This window comes from Pagrus pagrus (genome assembly GCF_965226575.1).
Source record: "Pagrus pagrus genome assembly, chromosome: 22".
Classification (NCBI taxonomy): domain Eukaryota; kingdom Metazoa; phylum Chordata; class Actinopteri; order Spariformes; family Sparidae; genus Pagrus; species Pagrus pagrus.
In genome coordinates this window covers 18,905,681-18,924,472 of record NC_140204.1, presented here as the reverse complement: position 1 = coordinate 18,924,472, position 18,792 = coordinate 18,905,681, and the positions used below count along the sequence as shown (strand labels likewise).

At 43.7% G+C, this 18,792-nt stretch overlaps 1 protein-coding gene across 2 annotated transcripts; it reads left to right on the top strand.

The window, feature by feature from the left end:
- The first annotated feature begins 1,749 nt into the window (after nt 1-1,749).
- Nucleotides 1,750-17,824, top strand: fxr2 (FMR1 autosomal homolog 2). 2 transcript variants are annotated; one of them, XM_084344692.1, is made up of 17 exons: nt 1,750-2,468; nt 5,306-5,358; nt 6,356-6,449; nt 6,988-7,059; nt 8,985-9,133; nt 9,395-9,488; nt 10,319-10,435; nt 10,549-10,719; nt 10,834-10,912; nt 11,049-11,158; nt 11,735-11,821; nt 14,248-14,467; nt 14,569-14,748; nt 15,245-15,439; nt 15,544-15,651; nt 15,865-15,953; nt 16,051-17,824. In XM_084344692.1, the coding sequence occupies exons 1-17, from the start codon at nt 2,418-2,420 to the stop codon at nt 16,159-16,161; spliced, it is 1,980 nt and encodes a 659-aa protein (XP_084200818.1). In that variant the 5' UTR covers nt 1,750-2,417; the 3' UTR covers nt 16,162-17,824. The 2 variants fall into 2 exon arrangements, with proteins under 2 accessions (XP_084200818.1, XP_084200817.1); XM_084344691.1 differs by having other exon boundaries at nt 11,049-11,206.
- Nucleotides 17,825-18,792: the final 968 nt, after the last annotated feature.

Sequence of the window (18,792 nt, the reverse complement as noted above, 5' to 3'; positions counted from 1 at the left end):
CTCAACATCATTTTAGATTAGATGTTTTCTATCCCTTGGCTCTGACCATCAACTGGCACCAACATGGCTGGTTGTTGTTGTTGATGTTGCCAGTAGAGGTAACTTTAGTGGCAATATCCATCTGCAAGTTTATTCTTGAGCTGGACTCATACTTAAATAATGATTATAATGACTTCTTATTATCAGTACTTGAAAGTTGATTAGACCGTATGTGCCTCATTTGTTGGGCTCTCAGGCTGCTGCTTCCACAGGCACTCATCTACCTATTATTGTCAATAACATCTATTTTGAACCTTTTTATTTATAATTCTTTGTTATTCACAATTTCATTAGCTGTGGCAAGACTTCCTACAAGATTGCTTAGCTATAAAACAGTTAGCCTAACTGAGCAGGTCTTGTATCGGTCACCACTTCTGATACTGGGGATCATTCTGTTTTACTGCTACATTTCTATCAATAGACTTAATCAGTGTGTAGGCATGACTGGAACTGTCCTTAAATGATTTGAGTCATACCTCTCAAATAGAGAATGTTCTGTTTCCATTGGTGATTGTGTCTCATCTTCAGCCCCCCTGATGTGCGGGTTGCCACAGGGATCTATTCTTGGTCCAATTTTGTTTTCCCTTCACATGCTTCCATTAGGACACATTATCAGTAATTTTGTCTGACAAGACTGTCTGCCCTTGCTACTTGTTCGGTCAGGGCTGGTGACCACCTGGTTTTTGCCATCAAAGTCCTCAAACTCTGGGATTCCCTGCTTGAGATTAGGCTCACAAACACATGACCTGTTTTAATATCATTGCTTAAAACACATTTTTAAAGAAAAGCTTTTTTTGATGGATGATCTGTAACTTCCATGCTGCTGGTTTTTTTTTTTTTTTTTTTTCATTTTTTCCTATATGTAACTTTATTTTGTATGTTTGTTCTAATTCTTTTTATTCTCATGTATTTTGTGAAGCTTGTTTTAATCTATGTATTCTTTGTAACCTTGTCTAGATAAGTGCTATATCTGCAAAGTTATTATTATTATAGGATTTATCCTCTCCTATTCTTAATGAATAAGGGGTTTCACAATTGTGAGTATTCTCGTACTGTGTAGTTTCCCCCCCATGACCTCTGCCCTCTGTGCTTCTCACAGCTGTTTCTCTCAACAGTCCCTGCCCATATCTGGTCTTCTTGGTGCTGCATTATTGCTGCTTTATAAGCATACCCTTATATAATTTTGCCCACACAGTTTTAGTATTTTTTATTATTTAGTATTCTACTGCAATAACATGCGGCCAGCCACAGTTTTGTGGGTCTACACAAGACGACAAGATGTCCCAGTAAACATAACAGGAATCCCTAATCCAGAGTGGGGTTTTCCCTTTTCCAGTCTGAAAATGGTTGTTCCTAGCATGTGATGTAACTTTTGCTTGATACATACCGTAATATATATAGTAGCTACACTGTAGTGGTGTTTACACAATGGCTGGTGGTCCTCACTCATCAATGAGTGGGCAAAATTAGATATGGGAGCCAGTCAACTCGAGTAAAATTATAATTGACACGGAATAAAACCAATGGATTGTGTTAGGATGCGACTCTCTGCATTTGATTGGTCACGCTCATGGACCAGCCCTTATTTTCTAAACCAATTAATGAAAGCTAGAGTTGATTGCTGATGTCTTTGACCAATCACAAGCCTGGTTTTCCTAATGGGTGGGTTTTTGTCGTGGAGGGGTGGGGTGTTCGAGGTCATTCAGTCCCACTCTGATTCACTCTGTCGGCGTGTGTTTGTGGGGACGGGTAGTTGGAGTAAGGAGTCGCCGGGCGGTAGTGCATCTCTCCAAACGCTTTTTGGGAAAGAAACGCCGCTGAAAATTGCACCACAGACTGAAGAAACGACCCCCGGTGACTACTTCTGGGAAATTACTCAACGCAACGACTGCGCCACACGCACAACCAACAAACGCAACCAGGCTATCAAATGCTAGCCAGCTAGCATCCCTGAAAACTGACGGGATCAAGGTGTTGATAGCTAGCCTCCCAGCTAATTATCCATCAGCTAGCATCCTCCAGCCGTAGCATCATTAGCTTGCTTTTCCTCCTCGCGCACGTCGAGACCTGGCCGTCGCTCGTGGCGGTGCCTTTCAGCTCGCGAGCACCAAATCCTTCATTCAGACAAAAACAGACAACGGAGCTTCCTAACTAGCTGCTGCTGGAGACAGCGTCTGCGTTGCATTAGTTGACACCATCACACCCATCTCCCCAACCCCTTCTCCTCTGCCCCTCTCCCTCCACCCGAAACACTGGAAATCCACAAGCGGCCGGATAGCGGCGAAGGGCCGGCGAAGCTGGGGGTGGTAACGTTACCGGACTCGCACGGAGTCGTAACGGCTACAGACAAGCTCAGCCGTGGGGATCTACCGACGAGTATGGACGGGCTGGCCGTGGAAGTTCGCGGCTCGAACGGGGCCTTCTACAAGGTAACCTGGCTACAGTCGTAGTTTCTAGTTGTCCCAGTTAAAAGTTTTGTTTCAGGAAAACTGTGTGGTTTGGTTCTTCTGAGCCCAGCCCTAGCTAGCAATCACTTGAGTACTGTTAGCTTAGATCCAGTTCTGACAAACAGGGATGGTTTTGCGTTCCATTAGGGTTGGCCATTGTGGGGTGGGTAGCTAGCTGCAGCTAGCTATTAAGCTAGGTACACTTGTCATCACCATGCATGGCCTATATTTGGTCGTTTTTAGCAAATGTCAATATGAATACAGGCTGTACCGTAGGAAATAGAGTCCCATTGTTTCGACAGGAGATCCATTGCTTCTCTTAACATATTGCTTAGTCTCAAAATGTGGGATGCAAGCATTTATAACTGAAGCGAGCTGCTAATCATACAGCTGTTTTGCAGTTCCAGCGTACAAGTACGATGAGATGCTACATCAAAGCTCACATAGTTCGTATTTGTTTTGTTGCCCAACCCATGTTCTGGCGGCCCCCACTGAACCTTGGATCTCGTGTTTATTGCCCCGCCAAGGAAGAAATTGAGTGTCGGTTTCTGTTTCAATTCCGTCTCATTTTCAAAAGAAAGTGTACTCTCATATGCAGACACATGACTTCAGGTCTTTGTTGCTGCTGTGTCACAGCTTGTTTTCACACAGCACACTGAGGTGGCAACTGTGTGAATTTCAAATTAAATTCTGCACATTCGTGTTATAAAACAAAAAAAAGGCAGCTTGAACATCAATCCGACAGGCATACAGATTTGGGTCTTGGTGAACATTGAAGCCCCTGACAGAATGTGGGATTTCATAGAATGTTAGCTAAAAACCTGATGCAGGTAATCCCACCCAGAGGGGACTCTATGATGGTTAGGGATAAACAAATAACCCCTCTCATCCCCTCCCTGTTTTCTTTTGTGATATCTTTTTTTTTTTTGATGCGCTCGCTTTAAACACTTGTATTTCTCCATGTGCTCCTCGTCTCTCTCCTGTCTTCGGGTGTTCAGCTGGTCAGCCGGCCACATGGCGGTTTAGCGATGAGCCTATATTTACTCTCCTCATGCTGCTTCACCTGTCGTTCTGTTTTACAGGGTGACAGTTTGGCTCTGGCATGAATGAACGCTTTCCACTCATCTCTGTTACGTCCATCATCTCACAGCTCTCATTTAGTGGACAACACTTTAAATGTGCTGGTGACATTTCAAATGTCATATTCCCAGAAATATGTTGTCCTTGATGGGGAGAGAGTAGAGCAAAAAGCGTTCTTGCTTTTCCTCCCTGTTGTGATTGACACACAGGGTAAAAAGACTCGTCTTTTTGAAAACATCCCATTCACCTTGGTGCCAGTCTGAGGCTGTCAGTGTTATTTTTTATACTTTTTAACTATGAATCAAAATATTTTTTATTAACTTGTCACAGCAGTACAGCACCTGGTTGTCTTCTGCAGCAGCAAGCACATACATGTAAGCTGATAAAAGCTTAAGTTAGGATTCAAAGATTTTCTGTATTCTGTTAATTGTGAGGGATTTTCCACATTTGTTTCTGTTTTTTGCTGAATATCTTGCAAAAATCTCAGTTTTATCTACTTTTATGTATATTTTATCATATATATACAGTGTTATATCTGAACACTATGGCTACTTAGTTGGAAAATATATAACTATCCCATCTTTCGTAAGAGAGGAAGGTTGCAAACCTAGCTCCTCTGAGCTGAAACGTCATGGTCACCACTTGGACCTGCATGTGGCCACTGGCCTGAGGATGAAGCAACGTCACTACAGAGATGCCTGTGACCCCTCTCTGCCCTAACATTTCAACCAGTCATGTCATGCTCGAAAGAGGGCTTGCCTGCCCTTTGACCTGGTAGCACTTGGTGAAAGCAATACTCAATTTGACATAACACGCACATGCAGCTGTCTCCTGATGTGACCTTTTGGAAATTGAAGGATGAGCCCTTTTTCAGTCAGACCTGTTGTCATTGCTGGCTTCTTCTAGTCTGCTTTAGTGTCAATGGGAGCCTGCTGTGTGGGAGACAGACGCTGACCACTTGTGTTGATACAGAGGCAGTAGTTGTAGTCGGAGACAGCTGCCTAAAGGGTGTAAAAGGATGTAAAACTACTAAAACTAAGGCAGCACCTTCCCAGCAGGTGACTCCACACCCAATTTCCCGACCCCCATGCTTGCTCTCAAGTGAAGCTACTGCCTGACTTCTCTGTCCCATATATGGTAGTGTCACACTGAGAGACAGGCCACACCCACCACTTTCCTCCCATCTTCTCATTGCTCACCATTGGGGGAAGTTGGTCAAAGTTTCAGGCTCTTGTGACAGATTTGTGGATGGTCATACTGGACAAGTAGTTGAAGTGATCGCTCTCGTAATAGTTGTCTCTGGCCTGTCTGTCCATATGGCCCAGGCTGCCTTTCCCATACACGTGCCCTCATGAACATGCCTCTTGTACAACTATAGCTCTCTGACGCGCACACAAATGCAGAGCTCGTGTATCTCCATTCTGTTTTTGTGCGCGTGTGCGTTTGAGAGAGATTTCCAGGCTGTCTGTGCTGTCAGGAGGAGTCAGTGTTCCTCGTCACTTTATCCAGCACAGAATTCGCAGCCAGAGAATTGTGTCAACGATGTGATGCCTTGGCTTCCAAAAAGCCCTAGATGCTCCTTTTTCAGCAACAGTATTGGTCTAGCATGGCTCACAAGCCAGCTGTCTCCGTTGTTTACATGCAAAAATTCAAATGCTCACACAGCCCCACCCCTCATCACCGTCTCTGTCTTTCAGCATTCGTGGGAATAAAATTCCATCTCTCTACTTTTCTTTCAGGGTTTCATCAAAGATGTCCACGAAGACTCTCTCACAATTGCTTTTGAAAACAAGTAAGTTTGCTCTATTAGCCTCTCCTATATGTGTGCTTTAAGATAAATAGTCCACACAAAGGGGAATGAAGCTGTCGTAATTGAGAGTTACAGCGGCTTGTCCAGGCGAGCGCTTTCCCCACACTTTCAAAATTGTGCTTTTCAGCACCTGTGCTTGGCATGCAGCTGTCCATACATGTCTCTAACAGTTTTTACCTCCTGCTCTGACCCCCTCCTGGCCTTGCTATCCTGATACCATGCTTTCTTATACTACTAGCCCCACCTACTATCCCTTTCCACCCCCCACACCACCCCACGCAACCCTCTGGTCCCTCTTTATCAGCTTGGCACAGAGTGTAGAGCACAGAACCCCTAAAAATAGTGAGCTGAGGTATGCAGGGTGGGAGGGGTGGCAGTATGGTGGCCTGTGTCGATTTTGGGATTGTTCCTACCCCCTCCCTTCTCCTTTTACTTTCCCTGAGCACATGGTGTTGCTTGTATAAGATGGTGAATGAATATACATCATTTGGTCTATAATGATCGTTATAAGGCTCTTAAATGAAAAAACATTTTAAAGATGGCGTTCAGCATGAGTTTTAGAGTGTTTTTTAGATATCAATACTGAATGAACACAGAAATGAGCTGGTTTTTATGTGTCTGGTGTAATAATCTTGAGTTTCACCTTTGAAACTCATTTACTGAACTTTATGGCACTCTGTTGAGCTATTTCCAAGTTCTTATTTAATGTAAAAGGACATCATACAATGAACATAGTAACTCACTGTCCAGACACAGTTCCTTGAACTTCCTCATTAAACTTAATGAGCCATTTTAATTTTGATTTTCATTATGTCGGTTAATGTGCTGCGCAGCAGTAAGTGGGTAATACCTCCATGTCATTGCAGCCCCAGTAAGACATGAGTGAAAATGAGCCACAGTTTTGTCCTAGTATTCAATTGGGTTCGATGTGACTGTTGATAAGCTGACATATGTCTGTCTCTGTGTTTTCTCACCATAGCTGGCAGCCAGAGAGACAGTTGCCCTTCAGCGACGTGCGGTTGCCTCCTCCAACCGACTACAACAAGGATATTGGTGAAGGAGAGGAGGTGGAGGTAAGGCCTGCCGCCTTGCGTCTCTCTAACACTCTGCTTATCCACCTGAATTTTTACTAACCTCATGTCTCAAGGCTTTGGTGTCTTTGCTCTTCATCGGATGGAGCAGTATTGACTAGAATTGACTTTTTACTGACATTTCCAGGCTATCCTGGCTTTAAAAAACTTAAAATGAAACTATATATTTAAACTTTGTATTACTGTGAAATAGTAAAACGGCTTCAGTCAACATTTGTAATTAGTCTTTCTTTTGCAACATTCTACATTATTTTATTTTTATATAATTTATGTCCTGTAGTTTTTCTACATATATTTTGCATTTTGACAGATCCCACAACACTGCATAGTTGTACAGTATGCATTCTGACTGCTTTGCTAAAAACTAGGCTGTAGATTGGTAGGATCACATCCACAACAGAGTGTAAGTGAGGTATTTGCTTGTTGTCCTATCTCATTTACCACCACAGGCACAGTTAATGGGTGTAATAGCTGTATTTTTTGTCTCTGACTCAGCTGACATTCATGTGTCTCTTTACAGGTTTACTCCAGGGCCAACGAACAGGAGCCATGTGGCTGGTGGCTTGCACGAGTCAGAATGATGAAAGGAGAGGTGAGTGGTTGCAAGGAACCAATGGACTTTATCTCTCAAAAATGAGAGGTTGGAAATGTACAAGTTCTTTCATTGATGATGCACATTCAAGCAGAAGACTGTGTCTCTGTCAGCATTGCCATCTAGTCGGCTACGTCACATTATTGGTATTTCCACATAGTGAGACACGAGTAAGAGGCCATTAAATACTGCTATCTCTATGATTCACCTGAAAAGTAGATTGTGAACGCCTTCAAGATCGATCATTGAGAGACAAACTACCTGCCCCCTTGCGGTTTCCTACATGGGACCTTGTTTCAGAAAAATATATGTGTTAGTTAATGGTGAGAAACACAATTGTTTTGATCCTCAACGTGAAGGCCATGTATGTGTTAGTGGTGTATATCATGCGAGACACTGTAATTTACTGAGTGCTTTCACACAAAACTAAATAAGACAAACTGCGACTTTCTTGAGTAGAAATTTTTTCTTTTAAATTGACAAATTTAAAAGAGAAGAGAGAGAATAAATGTGTAATTCATGGCACAAATCAATCAAAAATGTATTTGTCTCGTGCCATCTACTACTGTAACTGAATTTCTGAAATAAGGTCCCATGGTGGTCCACTGGAAGGGAAGGGGCTTTGCCTCTCTAAAATCATCAGATCGCCCACTCCTACACTCTATTTTGGAGACATGTGTTTTGCTATAATGGTGTTTTCAAATCCCCTGTCCACCTCTTCATGCCTCCATTAATTTACACATCACACACACAACAGTAAATAACAAAGAACAACATGCTGTTTTGTTGTCTTCTCATGTTCAAAGATAAATTTGAAGCGACCCAGGTGTTTGTATTTTAATCCCATGTAATTTGCCTAATCTCCCACAGTGCTTCGGAAGTGGTGGAAACACCAGTGCACTGAGGATGTGTTAGTTCCTGAGTTATAGTTCCTGGAGCTTACATTTTCTGAAGCTATTGAGTCATAATGGACTTATGTCATTGGGAATATAATACCTTGTGTTAGTGATAAGATCCAGCTAGGCTAGCTTTCTCTCTATCCCAGTATTTAATAATCGGTAATAGAGGCAAAGCAATCATCTTTTACTTTGCCTCAGTGTTCTGTTGTATTGTCAGTAATTGTTTATCGAGCTCTGAGTACTGCTGTATCCTGGATGTAGAGTAAATACAAGCCTGTAGTAAGATGACTATTGCAGGGTGATGAGCTCAAAGAGTCAGTATGTCCTGATGTGGTCTGACGTTGTATCTTCAAATTATATTTCTCACACACCCTGTGTTTTTGATTAACACCGACTTGTTGTGTCAAATTGGATTTGCACCAGGCGCAGTCTAACATGCACAGTTGGTTTATTTTGCCGTATTTATTTAATTTTCCTGATCATTTCAACCAGGACGGGCTGCAGGTTGAATAGTGGGTCAGTGGGATATGGAAAGGACAGCTTTGTAGTGTTACTGTGCCAGAGGGGTTGCTGCTGGTGTAGTGCTGTTATTTGGAGCAGTCTGATAAGAGCCTGCAGGAATGTCTAGCATTGACTGATGGCTTTAATTCTGTCCTTCTGAGCATGGAGTGTGCAGTGTTCATCTCACTGCCTCACTCTCTTATGGTTCCCCTTCTTCTTTCGCTATATTTTTTCATCGTTTTCTACATCTCCCTCTGGTACACCTTCTTTGTTCCAGAAACTGGGAAAAAAGTGTAGTGTAGCCTCATGAATAGTAACTGAGTCAAGCTATAGAATATATGATTTTATAGCAGATATCAATTGATTGATACAGCTTTCTTAAATGGACTGAATACAGCAGTTCTGCTCAGTTTAAATGATGGCCAGATGGTGTTTTTTTTGTTTGGTTATCTGAGCTGTTAACCTGTTGTGTCTGATATTTCATGCAACATAATTGAAATTCTGTGTCTCTTGTGCTGTTTTCAGTTCTATGTGATTGAATACGCGGCATGCGACGCCACATACAACGAGATTGTCACAGCGGAGCGCATCAGGCCCGTCAACCCCAACAGCCCATCCACACGAAACTCTTTCCACAAGGTCCCAATCCCTATCCCAGAAGACCTGAGGGACATGTGAGTGTCACATTTACATCCTGCAGATTTGATTGAATTAACATCAGCATTGCACCAAGCTTAAGACCTGGGCCAGAGAGTGCAGTAAAAAAGTGAATGATGAATTGAGGGTTTCTTGTATTTTACTTGTGGAAACACCTTTCTTGAATGTCAAGTTTTTCTATCATTAGTTGTCTCAGTGAGCAGTGATGTTACGGTAGCCAGCTGGTGCCAAATGAATAACCAAGCTGACTCTCCTGTGGATTGTTTTCTTATCAACAGCTGTGCAAATGACAACATTCACAAAGACTTCAGGAAAGCTATCGGAGCCAACTGCATCTTCTACAGTGCCCAAACACATGAACTCATTGTGCTGGTAAGTACTCAGAATACACACTTCAGCTGGGTCACACCTCATCAACAAGTGAATGCCCTTGTGACATATCCACAGTTGGGGAGAGGAGGGCAAAGGAGCTGAAAATCTAAAAGGTTTAAATGCGCTGCATGTCAGGGATTTTCTGTGTATTAAACTAATATTAGGTGGAGATTTTGATCCAGCCCATGCTACATATCTTGTTTCCTGTTCCTGTTGCTTTAAAGGGTTACGCCACCAATTTTACACATTAAAGTGTGTCTACAGGTCTTGGGGAGTACTACTGTATCTGTGAAAAAAGTAGGATAAAGTGTTTTGGGGCTCCAGAGGAAGCTGAGATGAATCTGATAGATTGCCTCAAGAGATGCCAGTCTGTGGCTAAGTTGCATTGGTAATGTAGGTACAAGATTTTGAAAAGCAGTCCACCAATCTAGCATTGCACCCCTGTAACACTGCTGGACCAGAGATGTCACCTGTTTCATTCCACGCATTCTTCTTTCTTTTCAAAACCTGGCGCCTACATTACCCACAATGCAATGTAGCCACTGAGTGACATCACTAGAGGGGATTTATCAGATAACATGCAGCTTTCTCTGGAGCCACAACATGCTTTATTATACTATTGTCACATATGCAGTAGTACAATACTGCATATGTAGTAGTAGTAGTAGTAATGTGTAAAATTGGTAGAGTTACCCCTTAAATGATAACATTTTTGAAAAAACGAATACAACAACATTCTGAATCCATATCTTTAGCAACTTTGTAATTGCCTATTATAGACTCCTCTTTTACTGAATTGTACCTTATTCCCTCCTTTATTATGTTTCCAGTCTACAAATGAAACCACAGTAAAGCGTGCAACACTTCTGAGCGACATGCATTTCCGCAGCATCCGTACCAAGCTTATGCTAATGTCCCGCAACGAAGAAGCCACCAAACACTTGGAGGTAAACACACTCTTTTGACATTACACTTCCACGTGGATATTTGTGATTGACAAATTAGAAGCCCTAGCGCAACGTTTTAGCTCACACACCCACTTCTGTGTTTCCCCTCTCAGACAAGTAAGCAGTTAGCATCAGCATACCAGGAGGAGGTGAAGGTCAGGGAGGACCTGATGGGCCTCGCCATCGGCTCTCATGGTGCCAACATCCAACAGGCAAGGAAGGTGCCCGGTGTCACAGCAATCGAGCTGGAGGAGGAGAGCTGCACATTCAGGATCTACGGAGAGGTACGCCGCTTGATGAGCTTGTGTCATTGTATGTCCTGGTTATGTCAGTTCTTGTCCCAATATATTGATGGATGCTGTAGTGTAATTTGGTTTGCTGTTTGTGTTGTGTTCCAGACTCCAGAGGCAGTAAAGCAGGCTAGAGAGTATCTTGAGTTCAAAGAAGACTACTTTCAGGTACCCAGGAACCTTGTAGGTGAGTGTGCTACGTAACATTCCCGAAAGAGCTCATTTTGTTGATGACAGCAGCCTACTTCATCACCACAGCACATTCCTTCTTACTACCCTTATATATGTTCTCATTATCATGACATTCCTTATCTCTTGCGCAGGCAAAGTCATCGGCAAGAGCGGCAAAGTCATCCAGGAGATTGTGGACAAGTCGGGCGTGGTCCGCGTCAGGATTGAAGGAGACAACGACAAAAAGCTTCCCCGGGAGGAGGTAGGCAGGCAGGGGGCAGGCAGGGACGACACTGCCAGCAGCAAAGAGGTGAATGGACCTGTTCAGCTTGTCTCCCAGTCCCCTACAAACCCCCCACTCCCCCTCGCCCCCGCTCTCCAAAAAGCAAAGCTACTTAGTTGCAGCAGTGTAGACGTCTGCTTTGACACTGTTCCGTTCTGCTGCTTTGTCTCTCTTGTTTTGTCACTGGCACTTCTGTTTTCATCGCTTTCGGTACACACAGCCCACTGCACAGCATATGTCAGTTATGTTGGGCATGTGTGGGCACTATCTGTCTGTAGTCTCTGATGGGTTGATATGTTTCTGTTGAGTGTGCTTTGTGTGTGTGTGTTTTTTTTGTTTTTTTTTCTGGTTTGTCTTTTTTTAAGCATACCAATTATTACAGAGATGGTCTGTAACTCACCACTTAAAATGTGATTTTTGAGTAAGGTCTTCGCTGTTTCCAAGTCACTGATATCTCCCCAACAATGGGGCTCAGTATTCAAAGTGGTGATTATCTGCTTTGTTATAAAAGCCACTTAAATCTTCATCTCTCCCTCTCTTTGTGTTTTTAATCAGGGCATGGTTCCCTTCGTGTTTGTGGGAACTAAAGAGAACATCAGCAATGCTCAGGCTCTGTTGGAGTACCATGTGTCCTATCTCCAGGTTAGTCAATCCTCTATGTTCGCCAGTAGATGGCGGCAGTAACCGCTTTCTCTGTTCATGTCACTCAAAAAAACAGATGGAACTTGTCAGTATTTCTGTCTTCTGTTCTCTTTGAATTTGTATCCATAAATGTGTTTCTTATATATCTGGGCACCTAGTCAAGGGACTATGTCTCGAAGCACACATCCCTCATGTGTCATGTGAGGTAAGTGTGGGCGTATGTGGAGGGTCACTTTATATTGGTCACCTGTCTCCCTCCTCCTGTCCTGAACCACATGAGGAAAGCTGCTGAGAGCACCTCATTTTGCCCTTACCTCATGTGCTTTTATAAATAGCTCCTCTCTCTGGGATGGGCTGAAGGGTACGCTGGAGTTTAGATTACCAGCTATCTGGACCCTCAGCTTCCAAAAATAACGACAGCCCCCCTCCATGCCTCACTTCCTTCACACCTCCCTGGAGGTTCAGCTGTCGTTGGTGGAGGCAGCTGTCACACCGTGAAGTGAGACCCCCTCTTCAAAATCACCCACCACTAGAACACCATGGAAATTGCTGTCATAGCATTAAGATGGCAATGCCCACCCCGCTCAACTTTGAAGATGGCACGTATGGCTTAGCTGAAAAATTGTGATACTCCTGAAGGGTTTTTTAAAAAGATGACATCAAAGTGTCAGGATAAACTGATACCTTTTAACTTTATCCGGGTTGTAACTTTGTGTTTGGAGACTGCTGTGAGTGAGAGCTTTGGTTGTCACAGGGTTGGTGTGGTGGTCCACTGCTATTCCCATTTTTTGGTCGCCTGATGGGGCTTAAATTAAAGATCTTTTTCACTGGCGATTAATCGGTAAATTAGGACTATAAGAGAAGTAAAGAAACCAGAAAATACTTTACATTTAGGAAGCTCGAATCAGAAAATTCTTACTTAAAAACATTACTCAAACCAATTAATGGGTTGTGAGAATAGTTGCCAATTAATTTAACAGTTGACAACAAATTGAGTAATGCAGCTGTAGCACAGAGACAAATCTGAACAGCCAAATGGGCTAATCTTTCTAAACCAGTATGTGGGGCTGAGAACTTTTGAGCCATCAAACTCACTATGGATGTCTTTCAGCTCCCCTTCTACCACAAAGCCTGGCAGTCTCTGTCCAGAGAGATTAAGAAGCGAGGGGACAGTTTCCATTTAGACTGTGTGCTATCACATCCAGAAAATGTCATCCGTCTTAGCCAAAACAGTCCCTTCCTCATTTTAAATCTGGCTGTGGTTTGGAAAAGGACATGAGTCTATATAGACTGCAGCAGGGTAATGGTTGTGTTGATAGATTCAGCTGCTTATCCCATTGCAAACTATCGCTTAAACTCAACCAATCAGCCATCTGTCAGAGATTGGGTAGGTGTTTCAACAGAAGTGGGCGTTGGGTTGAATTTGCCCATAGTCAGTTTGGAACGCTGAACTTTACACATTACTGCCACTTAGTGGTGGAGTGATGGACTTAATAACAGGCAGAAAAACCAGCCGTGGCCCACAGCAGATGTTTTAAGACCATGGCTTTGTACCAGCGTGTGGTATTTTATTGGCTGAATAAACGTGTGAAACAATTACAGTCTGACAGTCCACCAAGTGAGTCAACAACAGAATAAGTAACTGCTGTGTTCTAAGCATTGTAATACTACAACTGATATTTTTTTTTTGCATAATTATTCTTTTAGCTATTTTTATCATCCCTGTTTGATAGCATTAACCTTTTTTTTCCCTACACATGTGGATCATCTGATTTAAATAGCAACATGCATCCTTTGTTTGAAGTTAAACCTGTTAATGCCTGTTGGTCCGATCTGCATACAATGAAAGCACTTGCAACAATTTTGGCACGTCGCATTATGTTTTTGGACGGGAAGGTGCCCAGGTCACCTTGCCATTGTAGATGGCTCTGGGAGCTTATGTTTCACTTAAAGGTGCAATATGTAAGACAGGCCACCTGTCGAATTCATACGACATAACAAATGGGGACAGTTGGCACTAACTGCTGCTAAGCTGGTTAGCACGCTAACTTAAGTAGATATCTCTGCAACCAAATACATGGACATGTTTGACATGAGGGCAGAAATGTTTTTTCTTCACATTCTAATGATAATTTTATTAATTTTATTGGATTTTTGAATGTTTTAAACACCACATCATGCTAGTTGCAAATCTAACCATCTTATTGGCATCAATTAATGACTCAGATTGATAAGTTGTTTTTTTAAGGGTATTTATCGGTAATATGTTGGTACTCAACCACTACTGTTTATGATGGACAACAATGTCTACAGTAGGTTGAGGTGAAGCAGGAAGAAGGATTGGATTTGAAACATTCCATGTGCTGAGGAACAGGCTATGAAACGCACACTATGTACAACTGACCCCCCCTGTCTCTCTCCTGTAGGAGGTGGAGCAGCTGCGCATGGAGCGCCTCCAGATTGACGAGCAGCTCCGTCAGATCGGGGTTGGATACCGCGCTCCTCCCAGTCGAACCGGGGGCCCTGGTCCTGAGCGGGAGAAAGGCTACTCGACAGACGACAGCAACAACTCACTCCACACCTCTCGCACCTACGGGGGCCGCGGCAGAGGGCGCAGGGCCTCCAACAGCCAGTACTCTGGATATGGTGAGAATGAAGGAGCTGACACATAATTTCACTTTGACACATTTGAGAGTCATATTCTGAAGTTTGTTTCTCTTCACACTACTTTTCTCTGCTCGACCCAGGCACAAACTCTGAACTGTCCAATGCTTCTGAGTCCGAGGATGTTAACGACCGAGACCAGCGGCCCCGTGGCATAGGTGGTGATGAAAGAGGCTCCAGAAGGGGCGGCAGGGGCCGAGGCGCCAACTCAGGACGAGGCCGTGGAGGGCCGGGGTCCAAGCCTTCCAACTCCATCAGCTCAGGTAGATGCAGCCCATGTTCAGGTGACCAACAGACAAGGGAATATACTGACTTCAATGATAACTGGTCATATTTTGTTCATCAACATTTCAGCCTTTGAGTTTTGAGCACTTTCCCAAGTAGTCATTGCAGTAGTAGTAAATAAATAAAATTAAATGGTAAATAATAAACATTTTAAATTTGCAAACTGGTAATGATTTTAATTTCAACCTGTGGATGAAGGAGATTTCTTGTGATCTTACAATATTGTTAGGATACGAAATAAACCTAGAGTGTGGTGCTGCGAAGCAGGTGTCCAAGTCTTTCTAAGAAGCAGCTATTTGTATTTGAGGAGTGTTCTTACATGATTAAGTAAGAAGAGCTCACCTGAGAGTCAGAGGGAGATTAATTGGAGAATGTGAGTTGGCAGTCCTCGTGTTAAACTTGGACCAAATAAATAAAAATGATAGAAGATAAAGCAAGCATAGTTTAATTACAAATTTTCTGTGGCATATCCAGTGCTGAGGGACCCAGACAGTAACCCATACTCCCTGCTGGAGGGTGAGGGAGAACTGGCCGACGCAGACCTCAGTGAAGGCATGGGAGGAGACCGCCGCAGACGCTCCAGACGCCGCCGCAACGACCAAGAACCCAGCGTGATGGATGCTGCCGCAGAGTCTGACGGCCAGGCCGGCCCCAGCGAGAACGGACTGGGTGAGTAGCCTTCTCCGTTGTATTCATATAACCATTGTGAAAACGTAAGTTGCAACTGGGAGGTCTTAGAGTGGGTAACCCTTATTTTCTCATTTGATTACTAGATGAGGAAGCCCGACCTCAGCGCCGCAACAGAAGTCGCCGCCGTCGTAATCGTGGCAACCGCCCAGAGGGAGGTTCAACCAGCCGTGACAGACAGCCAGCTGAGAATGGTAAGTCAGCATGTTTTTCTTGTTAACACATTTCTCTTCAGGACAGTATTCTATATCAATATAAGCCTCTAAATTTGCTTTTAATCTGCTTAACTCCGGGCAGCTTTGTTATTTATGTATTTATTGTTTGTCTTGTATTGTTCCTTGGATCTGTATCTACACTGTTTGTAGCCTCCAGCAGTTGTTCTAACTAACAGATTTCAATTTTTCCAGTGACTGTTGCTGACTACATATCCCGTGCTGAGTCCCAGAGCAGACAGAACCTGCCCCAGAAGGAAAACCATGCTGGCGCCGAGCCAAAGGTACAGACAGAAACGCAGACATTGACCTCTGCTTTAGTCTTAATCTCCTTAAGATTGTTGTACCATTCTCACCTTTCCCCACCTTTTGTTCCCACAGGAGAACGGGACCAGCGCCCCGAAACCTGAGCGAACGCCCACCAAGCGTTCCCCTAGCAAAGGCATGACCTCGCCCAGCGAGACCCTGACCTTGGTCAACGGGGTCTCGTAAAGAGCCGGCCATGCCCCTCGCGAACCCAAGTCTAGAGCAAGACTCCATGGCAAACTCTGTCCCTGCTTGCATTAACTTAAACCTTAAACAGATGAGTGAAAAGTACCTGACAAAATACCTGAATTCATACTATGAGAGTGAAAAAGTACAAAAAAACGACAAACGCATCTACTTAAAAACACACGTTAACGGTGTATGCTATCCTATCTATCAGTACTTAGTGCTTATTTAAAAAAACAACTAGCTTGCCAAAAAAGAGCTGGTGGATATGACTTGATTTTTAAAAATACTGAAATACGAGAAACAGGACGAGACTTTTTTTGTTTGTTTTCGAAACGGTTGTCTTTATTTGTGTCCTTTTTTTTTTTTTGTTATGTTAATTTTGTTCATTGTTTATCACTGGTTTGGACTTGGCGGTCGCTCTCTCAACCAAAACAGACGCTTCTCTTAACAGTGTTAAAGTACAGACGAGAGATGTAAGCTGTAGGGAGTGGCGTACGAGCAGGCAGTCCAATAGCTTATGTGACGCGATGTTCGCACACTGTACCTGGGAGTGGAGACAGACAGACAGATTGGAATATTGATAGACATTGTGCCTTGAATTTGAAAAAAAAAGAAAAATAAATAAAAAAAAAACTTGAGTTTTTTTTCAATTAAGTTTGTTTTTGTTTCCCGTGAGGAAGAAAAGAGGGAGAGGTTTTCTTTCCAATTTTTTATTTTTTTTTTGGTTCCAAGAAGAGAACAGACCTGAGGGAGTGATGAGTTAAATGAGTACAGAAAAAAGAGTGGCTGGCCAACGTGAGGGGGAAAAAAGTCTGGTGCCAAACACGAAATTCAAGGCGCCTGTCCTCATTCCGAGTAGAATGGACGGCGTCGGGGTCAGTGCGTGCGTGTACGCGCGTATGTGTGTGTTTGTGTGTGCACAGTTGAGATATTTGGCAACCGCAAAACTAAACTGGGAGGTAACAAAAACGCAACACAGCCCTGGGCGGGTCGCACGGTGAGGCATCTCTATTTATCAGCAGGCCTGAGGGAGGTTGTCACTTCCTCCTCTCAGCTGTTTTAGGTCCTTCGAGGGTCCAGGGTGGCACCCACACAGCCTCGTAAACAGGCTGAGACCAGGCAGACTTGAACTATAGATTTAGACTATAAGAGAACTATACCGTGCCTCTTTCTCTTGTGTCGGAGGGGGCGGCGGTGCTAGCTTCCAGCCACACTAGTGTCTTGATAAACCACTGCAGCGCGCAGCTCCGGACGCACACGAGGGCGACCACCTTTCTGGGACGGGTGCTGCTGGTGGGGAAAAGGGCCTGGAGACTGCGGACTGTGGGAATGGGACAGCTTCAAATGACATGAGAGCCACATGACACACAGGCCCACGCTTACAGGTACACACACACACACAATAGGCATACACACCAGGCGCGTGTAGGTCGGCGTGGTCGCCCGCGTGGCGCAAAGCAGAGGACCGCAACAGAAACCTGTAAACAAAGTGTCTGTCTTGTACCTGGCAGTTTGGGTTAGCAAATGGAGTAAGAGAGGGGACTCAAACCTCAGTGGCTCTCTGCTCATGTTGTTACTGTTGTCTTGGTTACCGCTCTCAAGTTTTTTTTGTTGCTATTTCCACATCTTAGAAAATATGAAATAAAAAATTGAAGTGAAATCTTCTCTGGAGACGAACTTTGATTTCTCTGTCTTGTGAGTTTGCAGTCTATTTTTCTAACTTGCATGGCATTTAGTTAACGAGTAGTAGGTGGTGCCTGTCCTGTGCATGAGGAAAGGGTGTTATTAATCTGACTTACAGAGCCATTGTTTCATTCACTAGAATTGCTGCTAATGTACACATTGAATGTCCAACTAACGTAGAAGCTCTACCTTGAAGAGAGAGAAACTTATTTGTGACTTTAAAAAAAGAAAAAAGAGAAAAAAAAGACAAAAACCATTCCCCACCCCCGCTCGTCTGCCCGGAACGGCCCAGTTTCTGTCGGTGGACGCGAGTCAGGAAGGGACCCACTCCTTCCCTCACAAGTTTCAGAGTCTCACAGAGTATTAAATGACGAGGGCAACATTGTGCATGACAAACAAGCGTCCACATGACCAAAGGTTTTGAGAGCCAGATGAATGGGAGTGTGGTTGAATCGTGATGACCCAGATGCTGCTCTTATACATTTCTGCTCACCTGTATGTTGTGTTTTTAAAGAGCGAACGAGCACTTGAGTATTTGTACCTTGGTTCAGTTGCATGTGCGTGAGTGGAGGACGAAGCCCTATCTGGTATGTTTGCGTTTACCTTTATACCTCATTGTGTGAGTACTGTATTTCCTTATGTATCTGTGTCCCTCGCGTCCTGTTGGAAGACTGCTGGCCGCTGTGTGTGTGTGTGTGTGTGTGCGTGTATGTGTGTGTGTTTGTGTTTGTGTGCGTCTGTGTGGATGCTGGTTGTACAGTCGACTCCACTCTGTCAGATTTTGTCTCTGGTTTTCTCACTCATGTTCTGATGGCAATAAAGGACTTTTCATTGTTTGGTATAAATTCTTCTGAACAGTTTTTTCTTTTTAATGTACGCCCAAACTCAAACGGCAGCCTGAGAGAATGCCAAGTAAAGATTTTCCAGGGTTTATATATATTATAC

Coding starts and splice junctions, on each gene's coding strand:
- fxr2 (XM_084344691.1), top strand. CDS start 2,418: ATGGACGGGCTGGCCGTGGAAGTTCGCGGCTCGAACGGGGCCTTCTAC. Junction 9,134..9,394: donor CCAGAAGACCTGAGGGACAT/GTGAGTGTCACA, acceptor TCTTATCAACAG/CTGTGCAAATGACAACATTC. Junction 10,913..11,048: donor GGTACCCAGGAACCTTGTAG/GTGAGTGTGCTA, acceptor TCTCTTGCGCAG/GCAAAGTCATCGGCAAGAGC.